Source organism: Phascolarctos cinereus, unplaced genomic scaffold (assembly GCF_003287225.1).
Source record: "Phascolarctos cinereus isolate Bilbo 61053 unplaced genomic scaffold, phaCin_HiC Scaffold_729;HRSCAF=1370, whole genome shotgun sequence".
NCBI classification, from domain to species: Eukaryota; Metazoa; Chordata; class Mammalia; order Diprotodontia; family Phascolarctidae; genus Phascolarctos; species Phascolarctos cinereus.
The window spans coordinates 1-21,149 of record NW_027556101.1 but is presented as its reverse complement, the minus strand read 5'-3'; the positions used below and the strand labels follow the sequence as shown (position 1 = coordinate 21,149).

General features: G+C 32.0%; 1 protein-coding gene across 1 annotated transcript; it reads right to left on the bottom strand.

Moving 5' to 3' along the window:
• Positions 1 to 1,968: 1,968 nt before the first annotated feature.
• On the bottom strand, positions 1,969 to 14,365 carry LOC110204629 (transcriptional regulator ATRX-like; the record flags this gene model as incomplete). The annotated part of the gene is made up of 7 exons (XM_020980766.2): positions 1,969 to 2,317; positions 4,038 to 4,146; positions 5,958 to 6,064; positions 7,137 to 7,290; positions 10,487 to 10,641; positions 11,516 to 11,604; positions 14,235 to 14,365. Coding segments are annotated over 7 exons (974 nt in total), but the record flags the coding sequence as incomplete, so codon positions are not given.
• Between the last annotated feature and the right edge of the window lie 6,784 nt (positions 14,366 to 21,149).

Here is a 21,149-nt window from a genome sequence, read left to right as displayed (position 1 = left end):
ATGAAATTTTACTTCAAAGATTTTGGTTTTGCATAGCCAGTGCTTGATAACTTGAATCCACAACACCAGATGTAATTCTTTTCAATTACTGTTAGTCTCCTTTGTGGGCTCCATCATTAATATCATGCCAGTTAACCACTGGTGTCCCCAAAGTTTGATTTTAAGCCCTTTTCTCTTTTCCCTCCCTATTTTTCCTTTTGGTAATCACTTTTTACCATCATCTCTATGCTGATGACTTCCAGATTTTCAAACTGAATGTCCTATAGAAACCTTACAGTAAACATATACAAAACTGAACTCACTGTCTTTCCCCTTAAACCTTTTGTTCTTTCACACTTCTCTAATACTGTTTAAGATGCCACCATCTTCCAATCTCCCAGCTTTGGGATTTCAGTATTATCCTCAATCTTCCTTACTGTACAGATGCAAATCTTGTCAAAGACTGTCACTTCTATCTTTACAAACATCTCCCACATTTAACTTTCTTTCTGTTCACACAACTACCACCTTAATTTAGGCCCTCACAGCCTCTTTTCTGAATGACTACAATGGCCTAATTGGTCTCTCTGACTCCATAGATTACATCCTATTCCATTCTTCCATTTACTGCTGCGAAAGTGACTTTCCAGTATTTTCTTTTTCAACCTATCTGGTAATTAACTTTTGCATATAAAAACACATAAGGCTAACCAAGTCCTTTAAGCATCAACAATCCACTTTGCTGACTCATTCAGATATTGGGAGAATCTGCTTGCAGAAATATAAGCTGATGTATAATGATGAGGCCTCAGAGAGCCATTTTTTACGCATTTGCAGGCATTCAGTGACTTTCCTATGAGCTGACTGCATGATGATGGAGAGTCTTTTAGTTGGCTACTAAGTCAGAACTAATTGTATATACAAAATTCTCTAACAGAGGAAGTTGAGCTATCTCTCCATGGAGGCTTCTGAATGAGGAAGAACTTCTATAAACTTCTGGGTGATAAAAAGCATGAACAATTTGGTGGCTGTATTCTTCAAGCAATGCCAACATACGGCTACAAATATATATGGCACTTTGATTTCTTTGCCTCATTGGATTTCTTCTTTCCTCATTGCAGGTCAACCAATGCTAGAGTTTCAAACAGTTGGAGAAGATCCATGTAAAAGCCTTAGCTGGGAGTACACTACCTGAAACTGCCAGCATAGCCTTCAGGAGTGACATGCATGATGTCCACATAACATTGGATAGTAGCTCAGTTAGAAGATAGAGCAGTAGATTTTTATGGGGATTTGCTAGTAGATGGCATTAATAAAGTATGATATACACATACATACATACATATATATATATATATACATATATATGTATATACGTATATATACATATACACACACACACACACACACACACACATATATATATATATACACACACACACACACACACACACACACACACACACATACATGCGTATATTTATTCACTTTTTATTCCTAAAGCATAGGTCTACTTGTCATACCCCCCTACTCAATAAACTCTAGTAATTCCTTATTATCTCTAGGATAAAATCCTACAACTTAAGTTCGTATCTATCTTCTTAGGCTTAACTCCCTTCCACTTACATTGATTGAGTGACAATGACCTTCTTGTCATTGCTCACACATGATTCCATTTCCCAATCAAGTGCCTTTTTGCTGGCTGGAATGTTCACCTTTCTTGTCTCTAAAGCTTCCTTTCTTTCCTGAAGTTTCAATTTACTTCTGAAAGAAGCCTTTTCTAGACCCTCTCAATGCTGACTGCTTTTGGTATACTCTATATATCTCAAACAACAGAGCTGTTTGCATGCTGTGAGGTCAGTAAGAGAAGCAACTGTTTTTGCTTTTCTTTGAAATCCCAATACTTAATACAATGACTGGCAAATATATTGATATGTGTGTATATCTGTTTATATATACATATACATGTATGATATTAATTAGGGGAGGGGAATTACTTGACCAATGAACATATTTTGACATGGCCTAGTCTGCTCAAGGAAAATACTAAAGTTGATTGTATGTAAAGAATGAAATGCCATTTTACTTACCTATAATTGCTCACCAGTTTCAAACTTTTGCTTGTACTTTCAATTTATTATATGAAAAGTTGAAACTTACCTGAGCTAAAAACCTGTATACAAAGACTGGTTTATTTTGACCAAAGCGATAAACCCTGAATATGCTCTGAATATCATAGGACGGATTCCAAGAGGCATCAAAGATGATTACTCGATTAGCAGCTACCAGATTAATGCCAACTGAACCTGCTTTGCTGGAAATAATGAAGAGGCGGCCCCTACAAATTTAAAAAGAAAAAAGTAATTAGTCTAATAAAAGATTATTCTTATAAAATTAACAAATTTGCCATGAAATATTGCCTTTAGGAGTAAGAAAATATGTAGGTACATTTGCCACACACCAGAAACAGAAGCATGTAGCCAAGTAATCTAGGCAGACAAAGTATTTCAAGTAGCAATAACTTATCAAAATATGAAGGGAAAAGCACACTGACATTTAACCAATAATCTCTGATTAACTTATTTTACTTATTTATTCAATTAAGAAACATGTACTTTCTTTCTTCCAGTACCTTAAACCCCTAAATTAAAAGGGGAAAAATGAAAGAAACAGAAAACTCTTGTCACAAACATGCAGACAAACAAAAGAAATTTCCCTATAGATTAAATCCAAGGAAAAAAATGCATGTCTTATTCTGCATCTTGAGTCTGGAGACTATTATATCTCTCTATCAGAAGGTAGACAGCAAATAATTGGTCCTTGGAATCACAGAAGAACAAGCCAAAAATTAAAGTACTTAAGGCTTTTGAAAAGTTGTTTGTCTTGACAGAAATGTTATTCTTATTGTAAAAATTGCTACCATTGCACAGTGGGTAAAGACCCTGCCCTGGAGTTAGGAGAACCTGAGTTCAAATCCAGTCTCAGACCAGGCATTTGACACTTATTCATTGTGTGACCCTGAGCAAGCCACTCAACCCCAATTACCACAAAAAAAAAAGAAAGAAAGGAAGAAAGAAAGAAAGAAAGAAAGAAAGAAAGAAAGAAAAGAAAAGAAAAGAAAAAGAAAAATTGCTACCATTGTTCTACTCACTTTATTCAGCATTGAGTTCATACCAGTCTTCCCAAGTTTCTCTTTAAACATTCCCTTTCATTTCTTATAGAATAGTACAGTATCAAAAGCACATACCATAATTTCTCTGGCCGTTCCCCAATGTATACACACCATTCTAAGTTTCCAGTTCTCTGTCACTAGAAAAAGAACTGCTACAAATATAAATATTTTTAGATACAGAGATCCTTTCCCTTTCTTTGATCTCTCTGGGTTATTATCAGCATAGTGGTGGTACTGTTAAATCAAAGTGTTTGCAGAATTTAGTCACTTTTTCATGACATTTTCCTATTCCATTTTTTAGCTACTAATTCTTTACAGATTTCAAGAATGGCTAAATGAAATCACAGCTCTAGCAGCAGTGCTATAATGTTTCTGTTTTTCCACATTCCTTCCAACGTTTGTCATTTTCTTTTGTCTATTAATCTTTGCCAATCTAATGGGTATAGGATAGAAACTTGTAATTCTTTTAATTTACATTTCTTTAACTATTATTGAGGCAGGAAGTTTTATATGGATTTTGATAACCTGGATTTATTCCGATTCATTACTGATGAATCAAAAAGTCAGATTTGTAATTTATTACATGAAATGATTGAGAGAAGATAATAAAACCAGATGACTAGAGAATTTCAAAATAGAATTTGAAAAGAAAATGCTAGATTACAGGGATTTTAACAAAAACCGAGAAGGGGGAAATAATAAGAAAACAGTTTTCTAGTTAGGGGGTATATCTGTATTGACTGAAAAGTTTTCAAGAAATATGCACTGGATGCCAAATAAAATCAGTAACAAAATCACTTTGAAGATAACAAAGAAAGAAAGCAGCCCCTATAAACTGGTAATGATCTGCAACATAAATGAGGAAAGAAAATCTAAAAGTACCCACCTCACATTAGTTTCATCATTAAACTCTTTAGCCCATTTCTTTCTTGCCTGTGCACTTGTAGAACCATCCAAACGATAATAATCAATGTTTCGAAACCATTTTCCTTCACCTACATATTAAATAGTAAAAATGGGTCTATTATATTATAATCTAGCACTAGAATGTTTAGTTCCTTAATAAACATACCTTGCACATACACACAAAATCAAGTTTCATTAAATATTTAATTCTACTTAAAAACCACTTTTCAAATTTGAAAATTACTCATATAAATGCTACATAGCAAAAATGCATAGCAAAATAGATACTCTAAATAAAATTTAAAATTTACTCAATTATTTACTTAATTGATGGTCATTTAGCTGGTCACTTATTAATTTCTGTGATATTCTTGACCTTTTGTTCTTCCAGATGCATATTATTTTTTTTTCTAGCTCTACAAAATAGATATTTTGTAGTTTGATTGGGATGGCACTGAATATGTAAATTAATTTAGGTAGAACTGTTATTTTTTATTATATTGACTTGGACTACCCATGAGCAATTAGGATTTTTCCAGTTGTTTAGATCTGACTTTATTTGGGTGAAAAGTGTTTTCTAATTGTGTTCAAATAGTTCCTAGGTTTGTCTTGGCAGGTAGATTTTCAAGTATTTTATATTGTTGAGTTATTTTAAATGGAATTTCTCTATCTCTTTCTGTTAGTAATATATAGAAATGCAAATGATTTATGTGGGTTTACTTTATTTCCTGCAACTTTGCTAAAACTGTTAATTATCGTTAATTATTTCAAGTAGTTTTTTAGTTGATTCTCCAAGTATACCAACATATCATCTGCAAAGAGTAGTAGTTTTGCTTTCTCATTGTTTATTCTAATATTCTAATTCCTTTAATTTTTTTTCTTATATTATTGCAAGGCTATCATTTTTAGGACAATATTGAATAATAGTGATTTTAACGGCTAGCCTTGCTTCACTCCTAATATTGCTGGGAAGACTTCTAGCTTATCTTCTTTACAGATAACACTTGATGATTGTTTTAGATAGTTATTACTTTGTTTAAGAAAAGCTCCATTTATTCCTATACTCTTTAATGTTTTTAATAGAAATAGATGTTGTATTTTGTCAAAACTTTTTCTGCATTTATTGAGATAATCGTAAGATTTCTGTTTGTTTTGTTATTGATATGGTCAGTTATGCTGCTAGTTTTTCCGATGCTGAACCAGCCTTGCATTCCTGGTATAAATTCCACCTGCTCACAGTGTAAAATCCTTGTGATATATTGCTATAACTTCCTTCCAAGTACTTTATTTCAAATATTTGAATGAATATTCATCAAGGAAATTGGTCTAGAGTTTTCTTTCTCTGTTTTTGGCCCTTCCCTGTTTAGGTATATTTGTGTCAAAAGTATTTTTTAAGGACTCCTTTTTTGTCTATTTTTTTTCAAATAGTTTATATATTTTTGGAAATAATTGTTCTTTAAATGTTTGGTAGAATTTACTTGTGAATCCATCTGGACTTAGGGAGATTATTGATGTTTTGTTCATTTTTTTTCTTAAATGGAGCATGTTCTATTTTCTTTTTCTGTTAGTCTGGCAATTTTATTTTTATAAATATTCATCCATTTCACTTAGATTGTCAGACTTGTTGGCATATAATTGGGCAAAAGCACTCCTACTAATTGTTTTAATTTAATTTCATATTCATTAGTGCTATATTCACCCTTTTTGTTTTTAATACTGGTAATTTGGTTCTCTTTTTTTAAATCAAATTAACCACTGGTTTATCTATTATGTGATCTATTTTTTCTTTTTTATTTTCTCACAAAACCAGCTCCTAGTTTTTTTTTATTAGTTTAATAGTTTTCTTTACTGATATCAAAACTTTTTTTTTCAGAAATTCAGCATTAAAGGGTGGACTTACCTTTATAAATTCGAGGCTTGTCTTTATCATCTGATATTTCCTTATTTCCCAATTCAAGAAAATCTTCAATCAAGTCCAGAGATATGAGAGATTGGCTAAACACCAGCCTGGGAAGAAAAAAAAGTGCTGTTTATTGAAATTGCTGTCTAAAAATTCCTTGTCATGATCCTTATTCTCCTTTAATATGCTATCATATTTTGTTGGTGTTGCACTTACATATAATGACATATATGTTACATTTATATATAATGACATATAAACCAGAATTCTACAAAAGCAGCAAAGACCTAATGAACAAGGGACTTCATTAGAAGGATTTGGGAGGAACTGCCTTATCAAGCACAACCTAGGACAACATGAGTAATCAACTGGAAACAATGTGGCCTAATTTCAGTTTAAAAAAATATAATAAAGTAAATTTAGTCTGCCATAAACTTTTATTTTGTATTTCAGTTTAGTGAAAGCTAAAGACATCCAATTCCAAATATTAAGTATTGAATAATGTCAGCAACATATTGGAAAGAGTGTCAGACTTGGAATTAGGAGACCACAGTTTGAAACCAAACTCTATTTACTTCTTTGTTTTATTTTGTTATGTTTTTTTTTCCAGATGAAATCTATAACACTATTAACTAATGCTGATTACCATGGATACGTTATAAATAATTTCATTGATTTGGTAGGAAGTAGTACATTGCGCTTAATATTAAATTTAGTTCAATTTTCTCTCCCTTGGACTTACTCTTCCTTCTTTTTTATTTAAGCAATATCAGCTTTGTGCAAAACACTGTGCTGATTAAGTGCTATGGAGACTAAAAAAGCACATGTGAAACATGGTTCTTATAAGTGATGGGCTCCAGTTCTTCGAATATTTTTTATAAAGGAGACTAACTTATAACTAAAACTGTTTTTAAAAAGTCCATTTTTCGTATTCTCTGGCCATTAAGTAAGATTTTAACAGACATAGCTGCCTAAGGATGGGTGTTAATTTCTCTAAAGAAGTATTTGAGACAGCAAACAAGAATTAACTCTTACCAAAATGAGCTTTCTTTAGAAGACAGAAATATAGAAAATCAAATCCAAATTTGAAATATGCTACTAGAAGAATAAGTAATTTAATTTAATCATACTGGGATGAATACAAATCCATTTTTTCAAGAAGTGTATTATATTACTCACACTTTATCCCCAAGTTCCTCGGCCATTTTAAGAATTTCAAAAAGAAGTACCATTTTTCCAGAATGTTCCAACACTTTAGCATCAGAATCCGTAATAAAATCTTTGTACCACCTTGGAGAAGTGCCGCCTGGATTTGAAAAATATGTTGTTCTTCCTAAAATACAATACAATACAAATAAAGAGACATTGTTAAGTTTTAAAAACATAACTTTCTTAGCATTCTGAAAACTAAAAGCATATTTGGAATTTATAAAAATCAGAAATAATTCTTAATCACTGGGATATTACTAGGATAGTCAATATAATTATAATTTCAATATAGTTCATATATTTACTGTTCAGTCATTCATGCGTGCTGATTCTTTGTGACCCTATGGATGATAATGTCCATGGGGATTTATTGGCAAGTATATTAAAGTGGTTTGCCATTTCCTTCTTCAGTGGATTAAGGCAAATAGAGATTGTCTTGCCTGGCATCACACAGCAATTAAGTGTCTGAAGTTGGATTTAAACCCAGGTCTTCCTGACTCTAAGCATACTCTCTCCCCTGAGCCACCTTATATATACTTGTATCTATTTCTGAATCAGGATGATAGACCATAATTTTTTTTTGGCTTAATTCTTTTTAGTATCTTGAGAATAAGGCAATAAAATGTATGCACTTATTTATCTATATATATCCCAAAGTTTACTAAGAATATATTATTTACAAAGCCTACTGAGCACTTAGAAAAATGTGAAAAAGACATTGCTAGTTTGGAAAAACTAAAAATGATCATAATTTGTAAATAATAATTAGTGCTATGGACATATCATATCATATCATATCATATCATAGGAGCAAAATGAGAATGTTTTAATAACTGTATTTTGATATATCTATGTCAAACAATTTCAAGGGCTTTTCATTTTTTTTTTTTTACATTGAGCTCCTTATTTTTTTTTTAAATTAAGAGATACAGGAAAAAAACATTCCTGTCAAAAATGAAAGTAGATTTAGCGTGAAACTATAAAATTTTCTTTCGTTATAAAACTCTTTCCTTGACTTCCATGTCTATACCACATTGGTTCTTTTTCTCCACTATCTGTTTTCTATATTCCTAAACTCTATTGAAAGTTTGTAGCTGGAGTCCAAATATGCTTGTAAGATTTCCCGAGAAGTATTAACAGTAATAATAATGTTAAAAGAAGTTCTAAAATTAAGTTAGAAGTAGTAGCCTTATAATCAGTTAGGTACTAATATTGATAGACTTAACCCTTCTCAGCAATACAAGTATCTAAGACATCTCCAAAGGCATCATGATGGAAAATGCTATCCACATAGGAAGAAAGAACTATGGAGTTTGAATGCACATTGAAGCATACTATTTGCTATTTTTTTCTTCTGTTGTGTTTTATTTCCTCTTCCTGGTAGTTCCTCCTATTGGTTCTAATTCTTACAACATCACTAATGTAAAAATATGTTTAATAGGAATGTACATGTATAGTCTATATCAGATTGTGCGCCGTCTTGGGGAGGGAGATGGGGAGGGAGAGGGAGAAAAATTTAAAACTCAAAAGCTTATGGAAGTGATTGTTGATAAATGAAAACAAATTAATAAAATGTAAAAAAGAGAAAGAAAGAAAGAAAAGTCCACTTCTATATATAGTCCATGATTCAATAGGTGTGACGCACTCCAAATCTGTCACCAAAACTAAATAATTCTTGAAAAAAGAAGAACTTAACCCATGAAAGAGACTGCTGTCATTACACTGCACAGTTTCAAAAAGGCAAATCATGTCACTCTACTTTCCTACTCTTCAAATCTATGCCTAGTTTTTTGTTCAGTATCTGTCTAATACATAAGTGCTAACTGACATACTCCAACTGTATAATTGTATAATTGAAGCCTAAACAACAGATATTCTCCATCTACTAGATTTTTTTGTGGATAGTTAAGCGAGACTCTTGAGAAAATACGGATCCCATTTAGGTGGCTCTGAAATGTTTTGGTGCTTGATGTAATGATGTCGCTCACAAAAAGGTACAGCTGAGAATTTTATAAAGAAATCCCATCAGGACTCTCGTTGGATATCCTCCAGGTTAGTGGCAAAGACCTGGGAAACATTCATCTGTTTTATATGTTGCCTAATGTGAAACACTCACTGTAGAAATTTATTTTTGATGTCAGATCTATCAATGAGTCTTGTGATATGGCCACAAAAACAAGAGAGATTCTTTGTTAGATCAGTCTTCAAAGCTGCAATATGTTTTACTGAATCAAATATTTTCAATAAATCATTGCTGTACCTTCTGTTCTTCTTTTATTCATGCAAGAAAAAGAAGAGATTATATTTGCAAAACTCTGCCTATTTCCTTCACATACCATTAGCAAGGAGAGCGTTAATGTATGTAAATTATTCTCATAAAGGTTTTGTTAAGATGAGAAAAGAAGGACAGCAGTTGGTGATATATTCTTGGTAACTTGTTTTCAGAATAATAAAGTCCATAATCATTTTATCAAGCATTTGTATTTTTCTTTCTTTCAGATACTTTGAAAATCAATCCTTTAGCGTCTTTAACCTGTGTCACTCTAGGATAAATATATCTGAAGTTCTGCCTATCATGTGTTCTCTTTCGTGTCATTTCACTTGGAATCATGGGAAAGAAAAGTGTCTGTTAAATCTCACAGAGACTGTTATTTTTGTTCATTTATTACATGCTTTTCAATTTAATTGCTAGAAGCCTTTATGATGGTCCTTCGTGTGATTTAGTTTATTCATTTGTTTTTCCCACTGAACTTTCTAGAAACATTAGCTTACGTATTACCTAAGAAGCTCTATGTTTTAGAAAGTAAAATACAGGAAAAAATATATCCTATATTAATGTACATTATATATAAATACACAACAGAAATGAAGTTTTGTTACTTTTAAGCTCAAAGAATGTGGAATAATCTAATAAGGTCTAAGCAAAATGGTATTCTAATCCTTTTAAAAATTAACAGGCTAAATAATTTCATTAATAGATGCTGGGTAAATAAATACTACTAAGGGTATTAAAATATTAACATTTAAAAAATCTTTAATTAAATCTTTACACAACTTACATAGAAAATAAATCTGTTTTTTAAATTAAGGTCAAAGTATACCCTACTCAATCTCAATGATCTAAACTACAGACTTAGTAGGTTCTGAAATGATGAAATCTTAATGTAAACTGTAATGTGACTTTACATTTTGTCAATAATAAACCCACTGCTCCACCTGCCAAGAAATTCACCTAACCCTAAGTAAATAGCTGATATCATATTACCAATATTTTTTGATCCTTACATAAATACAAAAGTTTACTTCTACATTAGACTCACTTTTTTCTTTTTTTACCATCACAGATGAAATGCTGGCCAGCTCATCCTTATGCCCTTCACCACCACCTCTGGATCTTGAATTCCATACTTTAATTACTTCTGCATCCTCATGTCCACCTGAGCTAGTTCTTTTTTTCCCTTTGAACTTTTTTTTCCTAGAAAAGATTATGAATTTAAAAAAAATTTGAATCTGTAATATAGGGCTAATTATAAAGTAAACCAAAAAAATTTCTCATGTAAAATTACAGAAATGTTCCTATATTTCCTTCCAGGTTTAAATGCTAGATTTTTCCATGATCCTATCAAAAAAAAAGTTTGGCTTATTTAACATTACATCATCCCAAATAAGCAGGGCAGCCTTTTTAGAAAAATTAAGTTTAAAATGAATATTTAAATTTAAAATAAATATTTTTCTGGTAAAATACTGATATTTTAATTCAGAAAATATATATTTCTGGAAAATGCACAAATTTTAGCTTTGTAAAGGACTTAAATGGGGCACTGCTCATTTTACAGAAAATTTAAACTTTAATACAATATTTTATAGATTCAAAAGAACATAGGTTGAAAAATGTTAAAAAGTTTAAAAATATTAAGTCATTATTACTACTCTTCTGTAAGTTCTCTGATTTCCTTCAATTGTTAATTTTTAAAATTCCAAGAAAAATAAGGAGACTAGAAAAACAAAAAAGGAAACAATCAAGATATCTTCAACTTCTAAGTGCAAATTCTATGATCTATATGCATATGAGTATCAGTATATATAAATGTATATATGTGTATGTATGCATATGTACATACATATATTATGTGTATAATACATGACAATTTGTGAACTATAATAGTGAGAATATACACATATGCGGATCTTCTTTCCTAACTAATAAATGTTAGAGCAAAATTTAATATGATAAGCTATTACATGAAAATGATAGCTATTTTTAATTTTATTACATTACTATTACTATTTATGGAAGTTTGAAATGAAAAAATACACAGCATATTTATACAAAGAAAGATTCTATTTACTTAGGATAATCATCTGAACTTAAACTCAGTGAGGTTTCATCAGAATCTGATGGTATGAATTCATTCATCCTGTCTTCCTCAAAATACCCCTGAAAAAAAAAAATAATTAAAAAAATTTGCTAATCATTACATTTATCAAAAATGTTAAAAGATTTTTTTTTTTTGCTTATTTCTCTTAGTGTAAAGTGCTTAAGGCCTTTGCATTAGTTTCAGTCTCTAACCCCCATCTACATAAGGGACAGTATAGATTATGGGCCGTGGAATCAGGAAGTATTCATTCTACACTATACCTTCAACACTTAGGATCATTGAATAAGAGCTAAAAAGATCCTTAGACATCATTTAGTCTAAACTCAGACTTTTGAAAAATCATACAAGTGGCAACTCCAAAATTTGAAAAGACATGGTTGCTGTGCTTTACCGCAATACCACGCTTCCATTCTCCAATGTGTAATCCTGTGCAATTAACTTAATGTCTGTGAACTTCAGTTTTCTTCTGTAAGATGGGAGCAATCATATCAGTGGCACTAATCTCGTAAGAGCTAGTCTAAGTTTAAAACGGTGGTCATACATGTGCAGTAATGTATGTGTGCTCTGCAAACCATAAGTTGTCATATAAATATTACTACTAGTACTTCATGCATAATTACACTGCATTAACTGTACTTCTTATACTTCCTAAAAATTAGAAGATATTATTTGCTATGTTCTGATAACCTGTGTAAAGCAGGGATTAGTACTATCTGACTTTTTTACCCAAGCCCCAGACAAGACTAATACCATAAAATGCAATCAAGTTTTAATGCATTAGCAAGTAGACTAGCTGAACAACCTGCTCCTGTATGGGGGATTTATTATATGAATATCGGAATTTTTAACTTACTTGGGCAACATTTGTTCTTCCCTACATGTGTCTCATTACCATTGCAACCAGATTTGAGCCTACTCTGTAACCATCACTATGCGTAAAATATGGCCCTGGAATTGTAGAGGGTTATTTGTTTTAATTACTATGCTATACCATCATAGCAAATGGCTTTCCTACAACTATGTTGGCTGACTGTTAATAATAAACACTATGTAGAGGCTCAACTCTAAAATGTAAGCACAAGCTGAGGAAACAGCCCAACAAATAAAAAGTATTACAGGTAAGGAGTAAGCTGATGAAAATAAACTTTGCATAACCCCTACTTTTCAAATGATTATTCACAAGAAATATTCTAAAATGTTTAGAGAAACTTGGGAGAACTAAACTGAGTGATATAAGAACAATTTATACAAAAAGGTAAATTAGACAACTTTGGAAGACTTAAAAATCCTGATCAATGCAATAGCCAGCTCTTAACTCCACAAATCTCATAATGAATTATACTGAAATGTACTAAAACTATACTGCCCTCTTTTTCAAATAGATGTTGGACTATGGTGCAGAAATAACATTTATGCATGTAGATTCGCAGTCAAATATTACACAGTTGAAGAAGTAACATGCTAGTAACTTGGGAATAAAGACTTTGAATATAAGGTTTTGAAAGGAAGAAGTGAGGATTTTTGTGGATGAAATCAGTACATTCTAGACATGTGTATGCAGTGCAAAAGTACAGGGGTTAAAGATGTAATGGTAAGAAAGAAGACTTTCTTGAAACTCAGTGTGTATAAGAATTATAATATATGAACATGGAAAATACATTAGACTTGTTTATAAGGAATTTAAACATCAAATAGTGTAGTATACATTTGATTCTAGGGAAAACAGAGAACTACTTGAGTTTCATGAATGGGGCAGTAATTTAGTTAGACATATTGTTAGGTAAAATACGATATTGGTGATGATGGCCTGAATTGAAATGTTAAATGTAAAAGGTATTTGGAATGCAGATATGCCAACATTTGACATCTACATAGTATGGAGGATAATTAAGAGCTAAAGTTGATGCCAGTGTTACCTGGAAACCAAAAGTAAAAATATTGATACTTTCAATAGTGGCAGTCCAAAAAAAGTAAGACTGGTTTCAGACATGATGAATTTGAAAAATTTCCAGGTTAATTAGTATCAAAAGTCCAGTAGGCAACTGGTGATACTGAAAACTCAGAAGTGAGACTAATATGGGAAACAGGTAATCAAGAGTCTTGGGCAACACTACAGAAGGGTCACAAAGATTGAAGTTTAAGAAAAGACCATTAAGTTTGACAATTAAGAGACTTAGTAATTTCATAGAAAGAAGTTTTGGCTGAATAGTGAAAGACCAGATTATACAGAGTTAAGAAAAGTTAGCAAGAAGGTAGGAAGGACCTATTGTAGGCAGCTCTCTCGAGAAATTTTGCTGCGAAAGGAAAGGATGTGACAATACCTGGCAGGAATAGATAGATCAGGCACATTTTTTGAGAATGGGGAAACACAGACATGTTTATATGGAATAGGAAAGCATCAGGAGACAGGGAGAGAATGAAGATCATTAAAAGAGTGAGGATGACGTTGTTTCTAATTCTTCTTTACAACATGACTAATGTGAAAATAGGTTCAATATAAATGTATAAGCCTCTATCAAACTGCACAGTGTCTTGGGGAGGAGAGGGAGAGAGGAAGAAAATTTGGAACTCAAAATGCTGAAAACTATAAATAAATAGTGAGGATGATACAGGGAGAAACACTGGAGAAAATGAGTTGGAATGAAATCAGACTACTAAATAGATACTTAAGTATGAATATCTAATTTACCTTGTTTTCTTTGCTAATATAGTCCAGCTGTAAGCACCATGGATGAGTCCAAATTCTGCTTAATATTTGAAAATCCTGGAAGAGTTTTGTTCCTGCTTTTCCTCTTCCTCCTTCTCTAGTACTTCCTGTTCCTGATAATAAAAGGCATGTAAGTTAAAGTTTAAAATGTTCAAATTTTTTCACTAGAGAAAGTCATGAATACCACGGTCTAGAGTTTCAACAAGAATCTAAATATATCATAAATGTTTAATAGATTTGGAGGGAGGTAAAACTATTGACATTAAAAAGATCTTATTACTTGTGACTCAATACTTATTAGAGAAATATATCAAATACAAGACAAGGGTTGCCTATACAGGAAAAGTTGATAAAAGTTTAGGAGTAGGAAAAACAGCAGATGCACAACTGTGTCTAGATCAAGGTTAGAACCTGGAAAATCTAATTGTGAGATGACTCTAGAATACTAGAACGTTTTTATTTGGAATCATTAATTCACTTTACAATTTTTTTCTTTATGATTACATAACTTATTTAATACCATTCTTTCTAAACACTTCCCACCCTTTTACCAGCAATGGCTTTCATTACTATTTTTCACAATTACTGATTTAGGTACAACTTCCTTTCCTCTGTTACTTTTTCTCATACTTTGATCTTTACGAATAAAACGTAAATCCACACTACTATATCTTGGCTAGCTATCATCATCATTATCATTGTCATCGCTAGTATTTATATAAAATCTACTATATTCAACACATTGTGCTGAGCACTTTACAAATATCTCATCTGATCCTCAAAACAACTCTAGGAAATAACTTATTATGCACATTTTGCAGATAAGGAAATTAAGGAAGTCAAGCTAAGTGACTTGCCCAGAGTCACAAAGAGAGTAACTATTTAATGCTGGATTTGAACTCAGGTCTTCCTGTCTGTAGGCCCAGCATTCCACCTAGCTCTGCTGAATTCTTATGCCCCAGTGTGATGCCCCAGTAATGGACATTTAGAACTAGTTAGCCTATAAACTGAATATTACCACAACACAGAACCCACCTATCCTCAGCTTTCCTATCACTTATGTGCAACCTTGGTGTCAATTCTCAATTCCTACTCATATATTCCACATGCACAATCACCTTCTAAATCATTTTCACTTCTCTCCAATCTCTTCTATTCTTTTAAACTACATAGATAAATCTCTTATCATCTTTCTATAGCCTTTCAATTGGTCTTACCATTTTACATCTCACCATTCCAATTCAATCTTCACCGAATAGATTATGTATTTGTCATTTGAGAGGTTTTCATAATATCAAATCTATTAATAATAAATTGTTATTTTCTTGTTACATTTAAGTTCCAAACTGTCTCCTTCCCTCCTTCCTACTCTGCACTAGAGAAGGACACCATTTGATAGATTTATAAACATATGTAAAACTATACTATACATACTATTATTTGTTACTTCTTACTCCTTCATAGGTCCTCTGTAGTTGATTTGAGTGTTTAACAGTTAACAGCCACGTTGTGCGATGACTAATATTGATAGACTTAGCCCTTCTCATCAGTGCAAGGATCTAAGACATCTCCAAAGGCCTCGTGATGGAAAGTGCTATCCACATCCAAAGAAAGAACTATGGAGTTTGATGCAGATTGAAGCATACTATTTGCTATTTTTTTTCTTTCTGTTGTGTTTTGTTTCCTCTTTCTGGTGGTTCTTCCTATTGGTTCTAATTATTCCTTATAACATCACTAGTGTGAAAATATGTTTAATAGGAATATATATGTATAGCCTATATCAAACTGCACGCCATCTCGGGGAAGGAGGTGAAGAGGGAGGGGGAGAAAAATTTAAAACTCAAAAGCTTATGGAAGTGATTGTTAAAAATCAAAATAAATTTAAAAAGAGATATTTTCTTCATCTATTAATATAATCAAGCTGAGATATTCCTGATTCACAGTCCATCACTATAAGAGAAAAGTGCTGGAAGAAAAAGAGGAGAGTCTAGGACAGCAATATGGAGAATAACAACAATTAGGGAAATGATGAATCAACAAAGTAGTATAGTCAGAAGGATAGGGGAAATAGCAAGAAAGGTAATAAGAGAATTAGGCATAGAAGAATCATGACAGAGTCCCATGAAAGGTAAAAAAAGAAAAAAGAGAGAAAATAATTAGAAGGAGGGAGTAATTAAGTGGTAAAAATTTTCAGAATCAAGAAAGTAGATGATGAAGCTATGTAACTGCAGGTGAGATAAATTGTCAATCAATAAACATTTATTAAACACCTATTATTTGCTAGGTATTATGCTAAGAACTAAGAATGCAAAGAAAGGTAAAAGACATCCTTTCTCTCAAAAACTTGTAGTCTAAAGGCAGAAGTAACTTGCAAATAATTTATATATTGGAAAAATTTGAAAATAATGACTAGTGGGAAGGCAGTAGAAATTAAGAAGGATCAGGAAAGGTCTCTTGTGGGAGGTGAGATTTTAGGAGGGATTTGAAGAAAACTAGGGTTATAGATGCAGAAAGCATGCCAAACCTGGAGAACACAGAGAGAAAATGCCAAGAGTCAGAAGAATGAATGTACTGACCAAAGAACAGGCCGATGTTAATGACTGAAGAGCACAGGGAGGGGACTGACAAACTGAATGATTAGAGAGGCCAGGTTATAAAAGGCTTTAAATATCAAATTATAAAGAATTTGGGGGAAAAAAGAACTCCAAGATTTATATATGTAAAGGGAAATAATTAAGGCCACAAGGAAAAAATGCAAAATGACAATTTAAAATATGTGATCACTAAAAGATGTCAAACTCTGCAATTTTAAAAATAAAATAATCATTTTAGAGACTAGATAATGGCACATATATCTCCTTTAGTCTATGAAAAAAATAGACTATAGGAATTAAGACACAATGTTGCATACGTTATCAGTAGGTTTTGCTTAAATATCTTCTTCGTCATTTGAGAGGTTTTCACTTTTTGTGAATCTTCAATAACTTTTATTAATTTCTACTATTTTCATATTTTGATATAAGTATGCCTCTGGTAAAAATATGCCATGATAGCCAGGTCCAAAATTTCCTTACTCGTTTATCTATATGAATACTCTACAACACATTTTAGGATTCTAGTAGAGTAACATTTCCCTAACGATTAAACATATGAAATGTTTAATAACTCCAGATACAGTATATATTCACAATCAGAAAACCTACCTTTCTTTACCTGAATTTTGTTAGCACTTTAATAAATTCCCCTTTTTCTACCAATTTATTTCTGAAAATTTTTTTATCAGAATATCCTGTGTCTGTTTTCTAGGGAAAATTATTAATTATTAAAAACAAATCTTGTTTTTCTATCAGTACAAGGTTGTAGTTGTGATAATTTTTGAAACAGAATCTTTTTTAAAATAAAGATTTAAAATATTTTTAAAGCCCTTGTTTGTGGAATACTTCTGAACTGCCTATATAGTTGCAAACAGGTTATAACCATTATAGTCTACCAAGTGTTTCCTAGTTTACCTTTCTTTGCAAAAGTTTTACACAAAACTGTCATCAAATCCCTTATGTTAACTTCATCATTACTACAAAATACAGTCAGATTATAGTCACAATGTGTTATTTCAGAATGATTTCTAAATACAAAAGACGTTAAATTTTTCTTACTGGGAGCTTGCTTCATTCTGTACTTATTTTTGCACTATTCTTAAAATGAGGATGGTATGAGATACGACCAAATATTTTTTTAATTTTATTAATTTATTTTGATTTATAAGAATCACTTCCACATGCTTTTGAGTTGAAAATTTTTCTCCCCTTCCTCCCCCCACTCTCCCCAATGGCGCACAATCTGATACAGGCTGTACATTTACATACCCATTAAACATATTTTCACATTAGTGAAGTTGTAAGTAAAAATTAAAACCAATAGGAAGAACTATCAGAAAAATGAAACAAAACTCAACAGAAAGTAAAAATAAGTGGTAGCGATTCAACTTCTGTAGTTCTTTCTTTGATGTGGACAGCATTTTCCATCCCAAGGTTCTGGAGATGTCTTAGTTCCTCATAATGCTGAAAAGAGTTCAGTTTAACAATCTTAGTCACTGCATAACGTGGCTGTTATTGTGTACAAAGTCCTCTTGGTTCTGCTCACTTCACTCAGCATCAGACCATATAAGTCTTTCCAGGTTTTTCTGAAGTCAGCCTGTTCATCATTTCTTATAGCACAATAGTATTCCATTACATTCATATACCACAACTTGCTCAGCCATTCCCCAATGGATGGGCATCCTCTCAATTTCCAATTCTTTGCCACCACAAAAAGAGCTGCTATGAATATTTTTGTACATGTGGGTCTTTTCCCACTTGTTTGATCTCTTTGGGATATAGCCCTAGAAGTGCTATTGCTGGATCAAAGGGTATGCACAGTTTTGTAGCCTTTGGGGCATAGTTCCAAATTGTTCTCCAAAATACTTGGATCATTTCACAACTCCACCAACAATGTATTAGTGTTCCCATTTTCCCACATCTCCAACATTTATGATTTTCCTGTTTTGTCGTGTTGGTCAATCTGATACATGTGATGTGGTACCTCAGAGTTGTTTTGATTTGCATTTCTCTAATCAATAACGATTTAGAGCATCCTCTGACCATTTATCAATTGGGGAATGGCTTGTGTTCTTATAAATTTGTCTTAATTCTCTATATATTTTAGAAATGGGGCCTTTATCATAGAAACTGGTTGTAAAAATTCTTTCCCAATTTTCTACCTTCCTTCTAATTTTAGTTGCATTGGCTTTGTTTGTGCAAAAACTTTTCAATTTAATGTAATCAAAATTATCCATTTTGCTTTTCTAATGTTCTCTATCTCCTGTTTGGTCATGAATTCTTCTGTTCTCCATAGATCTGATAGGTAAACTATTCCTTGTTCTCCCAGTTTACTTATGGTATCAGCCTTTATATCTAAGTCATGAACCATTTTGACTTTATTTTGGTAATGTGAGATTTGGGTCTATGCCTAGTTTCTGCCATACTCTTTTCCAGTTTTCCCAGCAGTTTTTTTCAAAGAGTGGGTTCTTATCCCAGAAGCTGGGGTCTTTGGGTTTATCAAATAATAGATTACTATAGTCATTGACTACTGTGTCTTGCATATTAACCTATTCCACTGATCCACCTCCCTATTTCTTAGCCAGTACCAAGCAGTTTTGATGATTGCTGCTTTATAATACAATTTAAGATCTGGAATTGCTAGGCCACCTTCCCCTGCATTTCTTTTCATTAGTTCCTTTGATATTCTGGACCTTTTGTTTTTCCAAATGAATCTTGTTATTATTTTTTCTAACTCTATAAAATAATTTTTGGTAGTTTGATTGGTATGGCACTGAATAAGTAAATTAGCTTAGGTAGGATTGTCATTTTTATTATATTAGCTCAGCCTACCATGAGCAACTGATGTTTTTCCAATTATTTAGATCTGATTTTATTTGTGTGAAAAGTGTTTTGTAATTGTGTTCATAGAGTTCCTGGGTTTGTTTGGTAGGTAGACTCCTAAATATTTTATAATGTCTACAGTAAGTTTAAATGGGATTTCTCTTTCTATCTCTTGCTGTTGGGCTTTGTTGGTAATATATAGAAATGCTGATGATTTATGTGGGTTTATTTTATAGCCTGCAACTTTGCTAAAGTTGTTTATTATTTCAAGTAGTTTTTTACTTGATTCTCTAGGATTCTCTAAGTATATCATCATGTCATCTGCAAAGAGTGATAGCTTTTTTCTTCTTTGCCTATTCTAATGCCTTCAATTTCTTTTTCTTCTCTTATTGCTAAAGCTAAGGTTTCCAGTACAATATTGAATAACAGTGGTGATAATGGACATCCTTGTTTCACCCCGATCTTATTGGAAATGCTTCTAGCCTGTCCCCATTACATATAATGCTTGCTGAAGGTTTTAGATAATGCTATTTATTATTTTAAGGAAGACTCCATTTATACCTATGCTTTCTAGTGTTTTTAATAGGAATGGGTGTTGTATTTTATCAAAAGCTTTTTCTGCATCTATTGAGATGATCATGTGGTTTCTGTTGGTTTTGGTGTTGATATGCTCAATGATGCTGATAGTTTTCCTAATATTGAACCAACCCTGCATTCCTGGTATAAATCCTACCTGGTCATAGTGTATTATTCTTGTGATAAGTTGCTGCAATCTACTTGCTAGTATTTTGTTTAAAATTTTTGCATCTATATTCATTAGAGAAATTGGTCTATAATTTTCTTTCTCTATTTTGACTCTTCCTGGTTTAGGTATCAACACCATATTTGTATCATAAAAAGAATTTGGTAAGACTCCTTCTTCACCTATTTTCCCAAATAGTCTATATAGTATTGGAATTAATTGTTCTTTAAATGTTTGATAGAATTCGCATGTAAATCCATCTGGCCCTGGAGATTTTTTCCTAGGGAGTTCATCAATGGCTTGTTCAATTTCTTTTTCTGAGATGGGGTTATTTAAGTATTTTACTTCCTCTTCGGTTAATCTGGGCAATTTATATTTTTGTAAATATGTATCCATTTCACTAAGATTGTCAAATTTGTTGGCATATAGTTGGGCAAAATAATTCCTAATTATTGTTTTAATTTCCTCTTCCTTGGTGGTAGCTTCACCCTTTTCATTCTTGATACTAGTAATTTGGTTTTCTTCTTTTTTTTTTTTTAATTAAATTAACCAAAGGCTTATCTATTTTATTGGTTTTTTCATAAAACCAGCTCTTAGTTTTATTTATTAGTTCAATAGTTTTCTTAATTTCAATTTTATTAATTTTTCCTTTGGTTTTCAATATTTCTAATTTGGTGTTTAGTTGAGGATTTTTAATTTGTTCTTTTTCTAGTTTTTTTAGTTGTATGCCCAATTCAT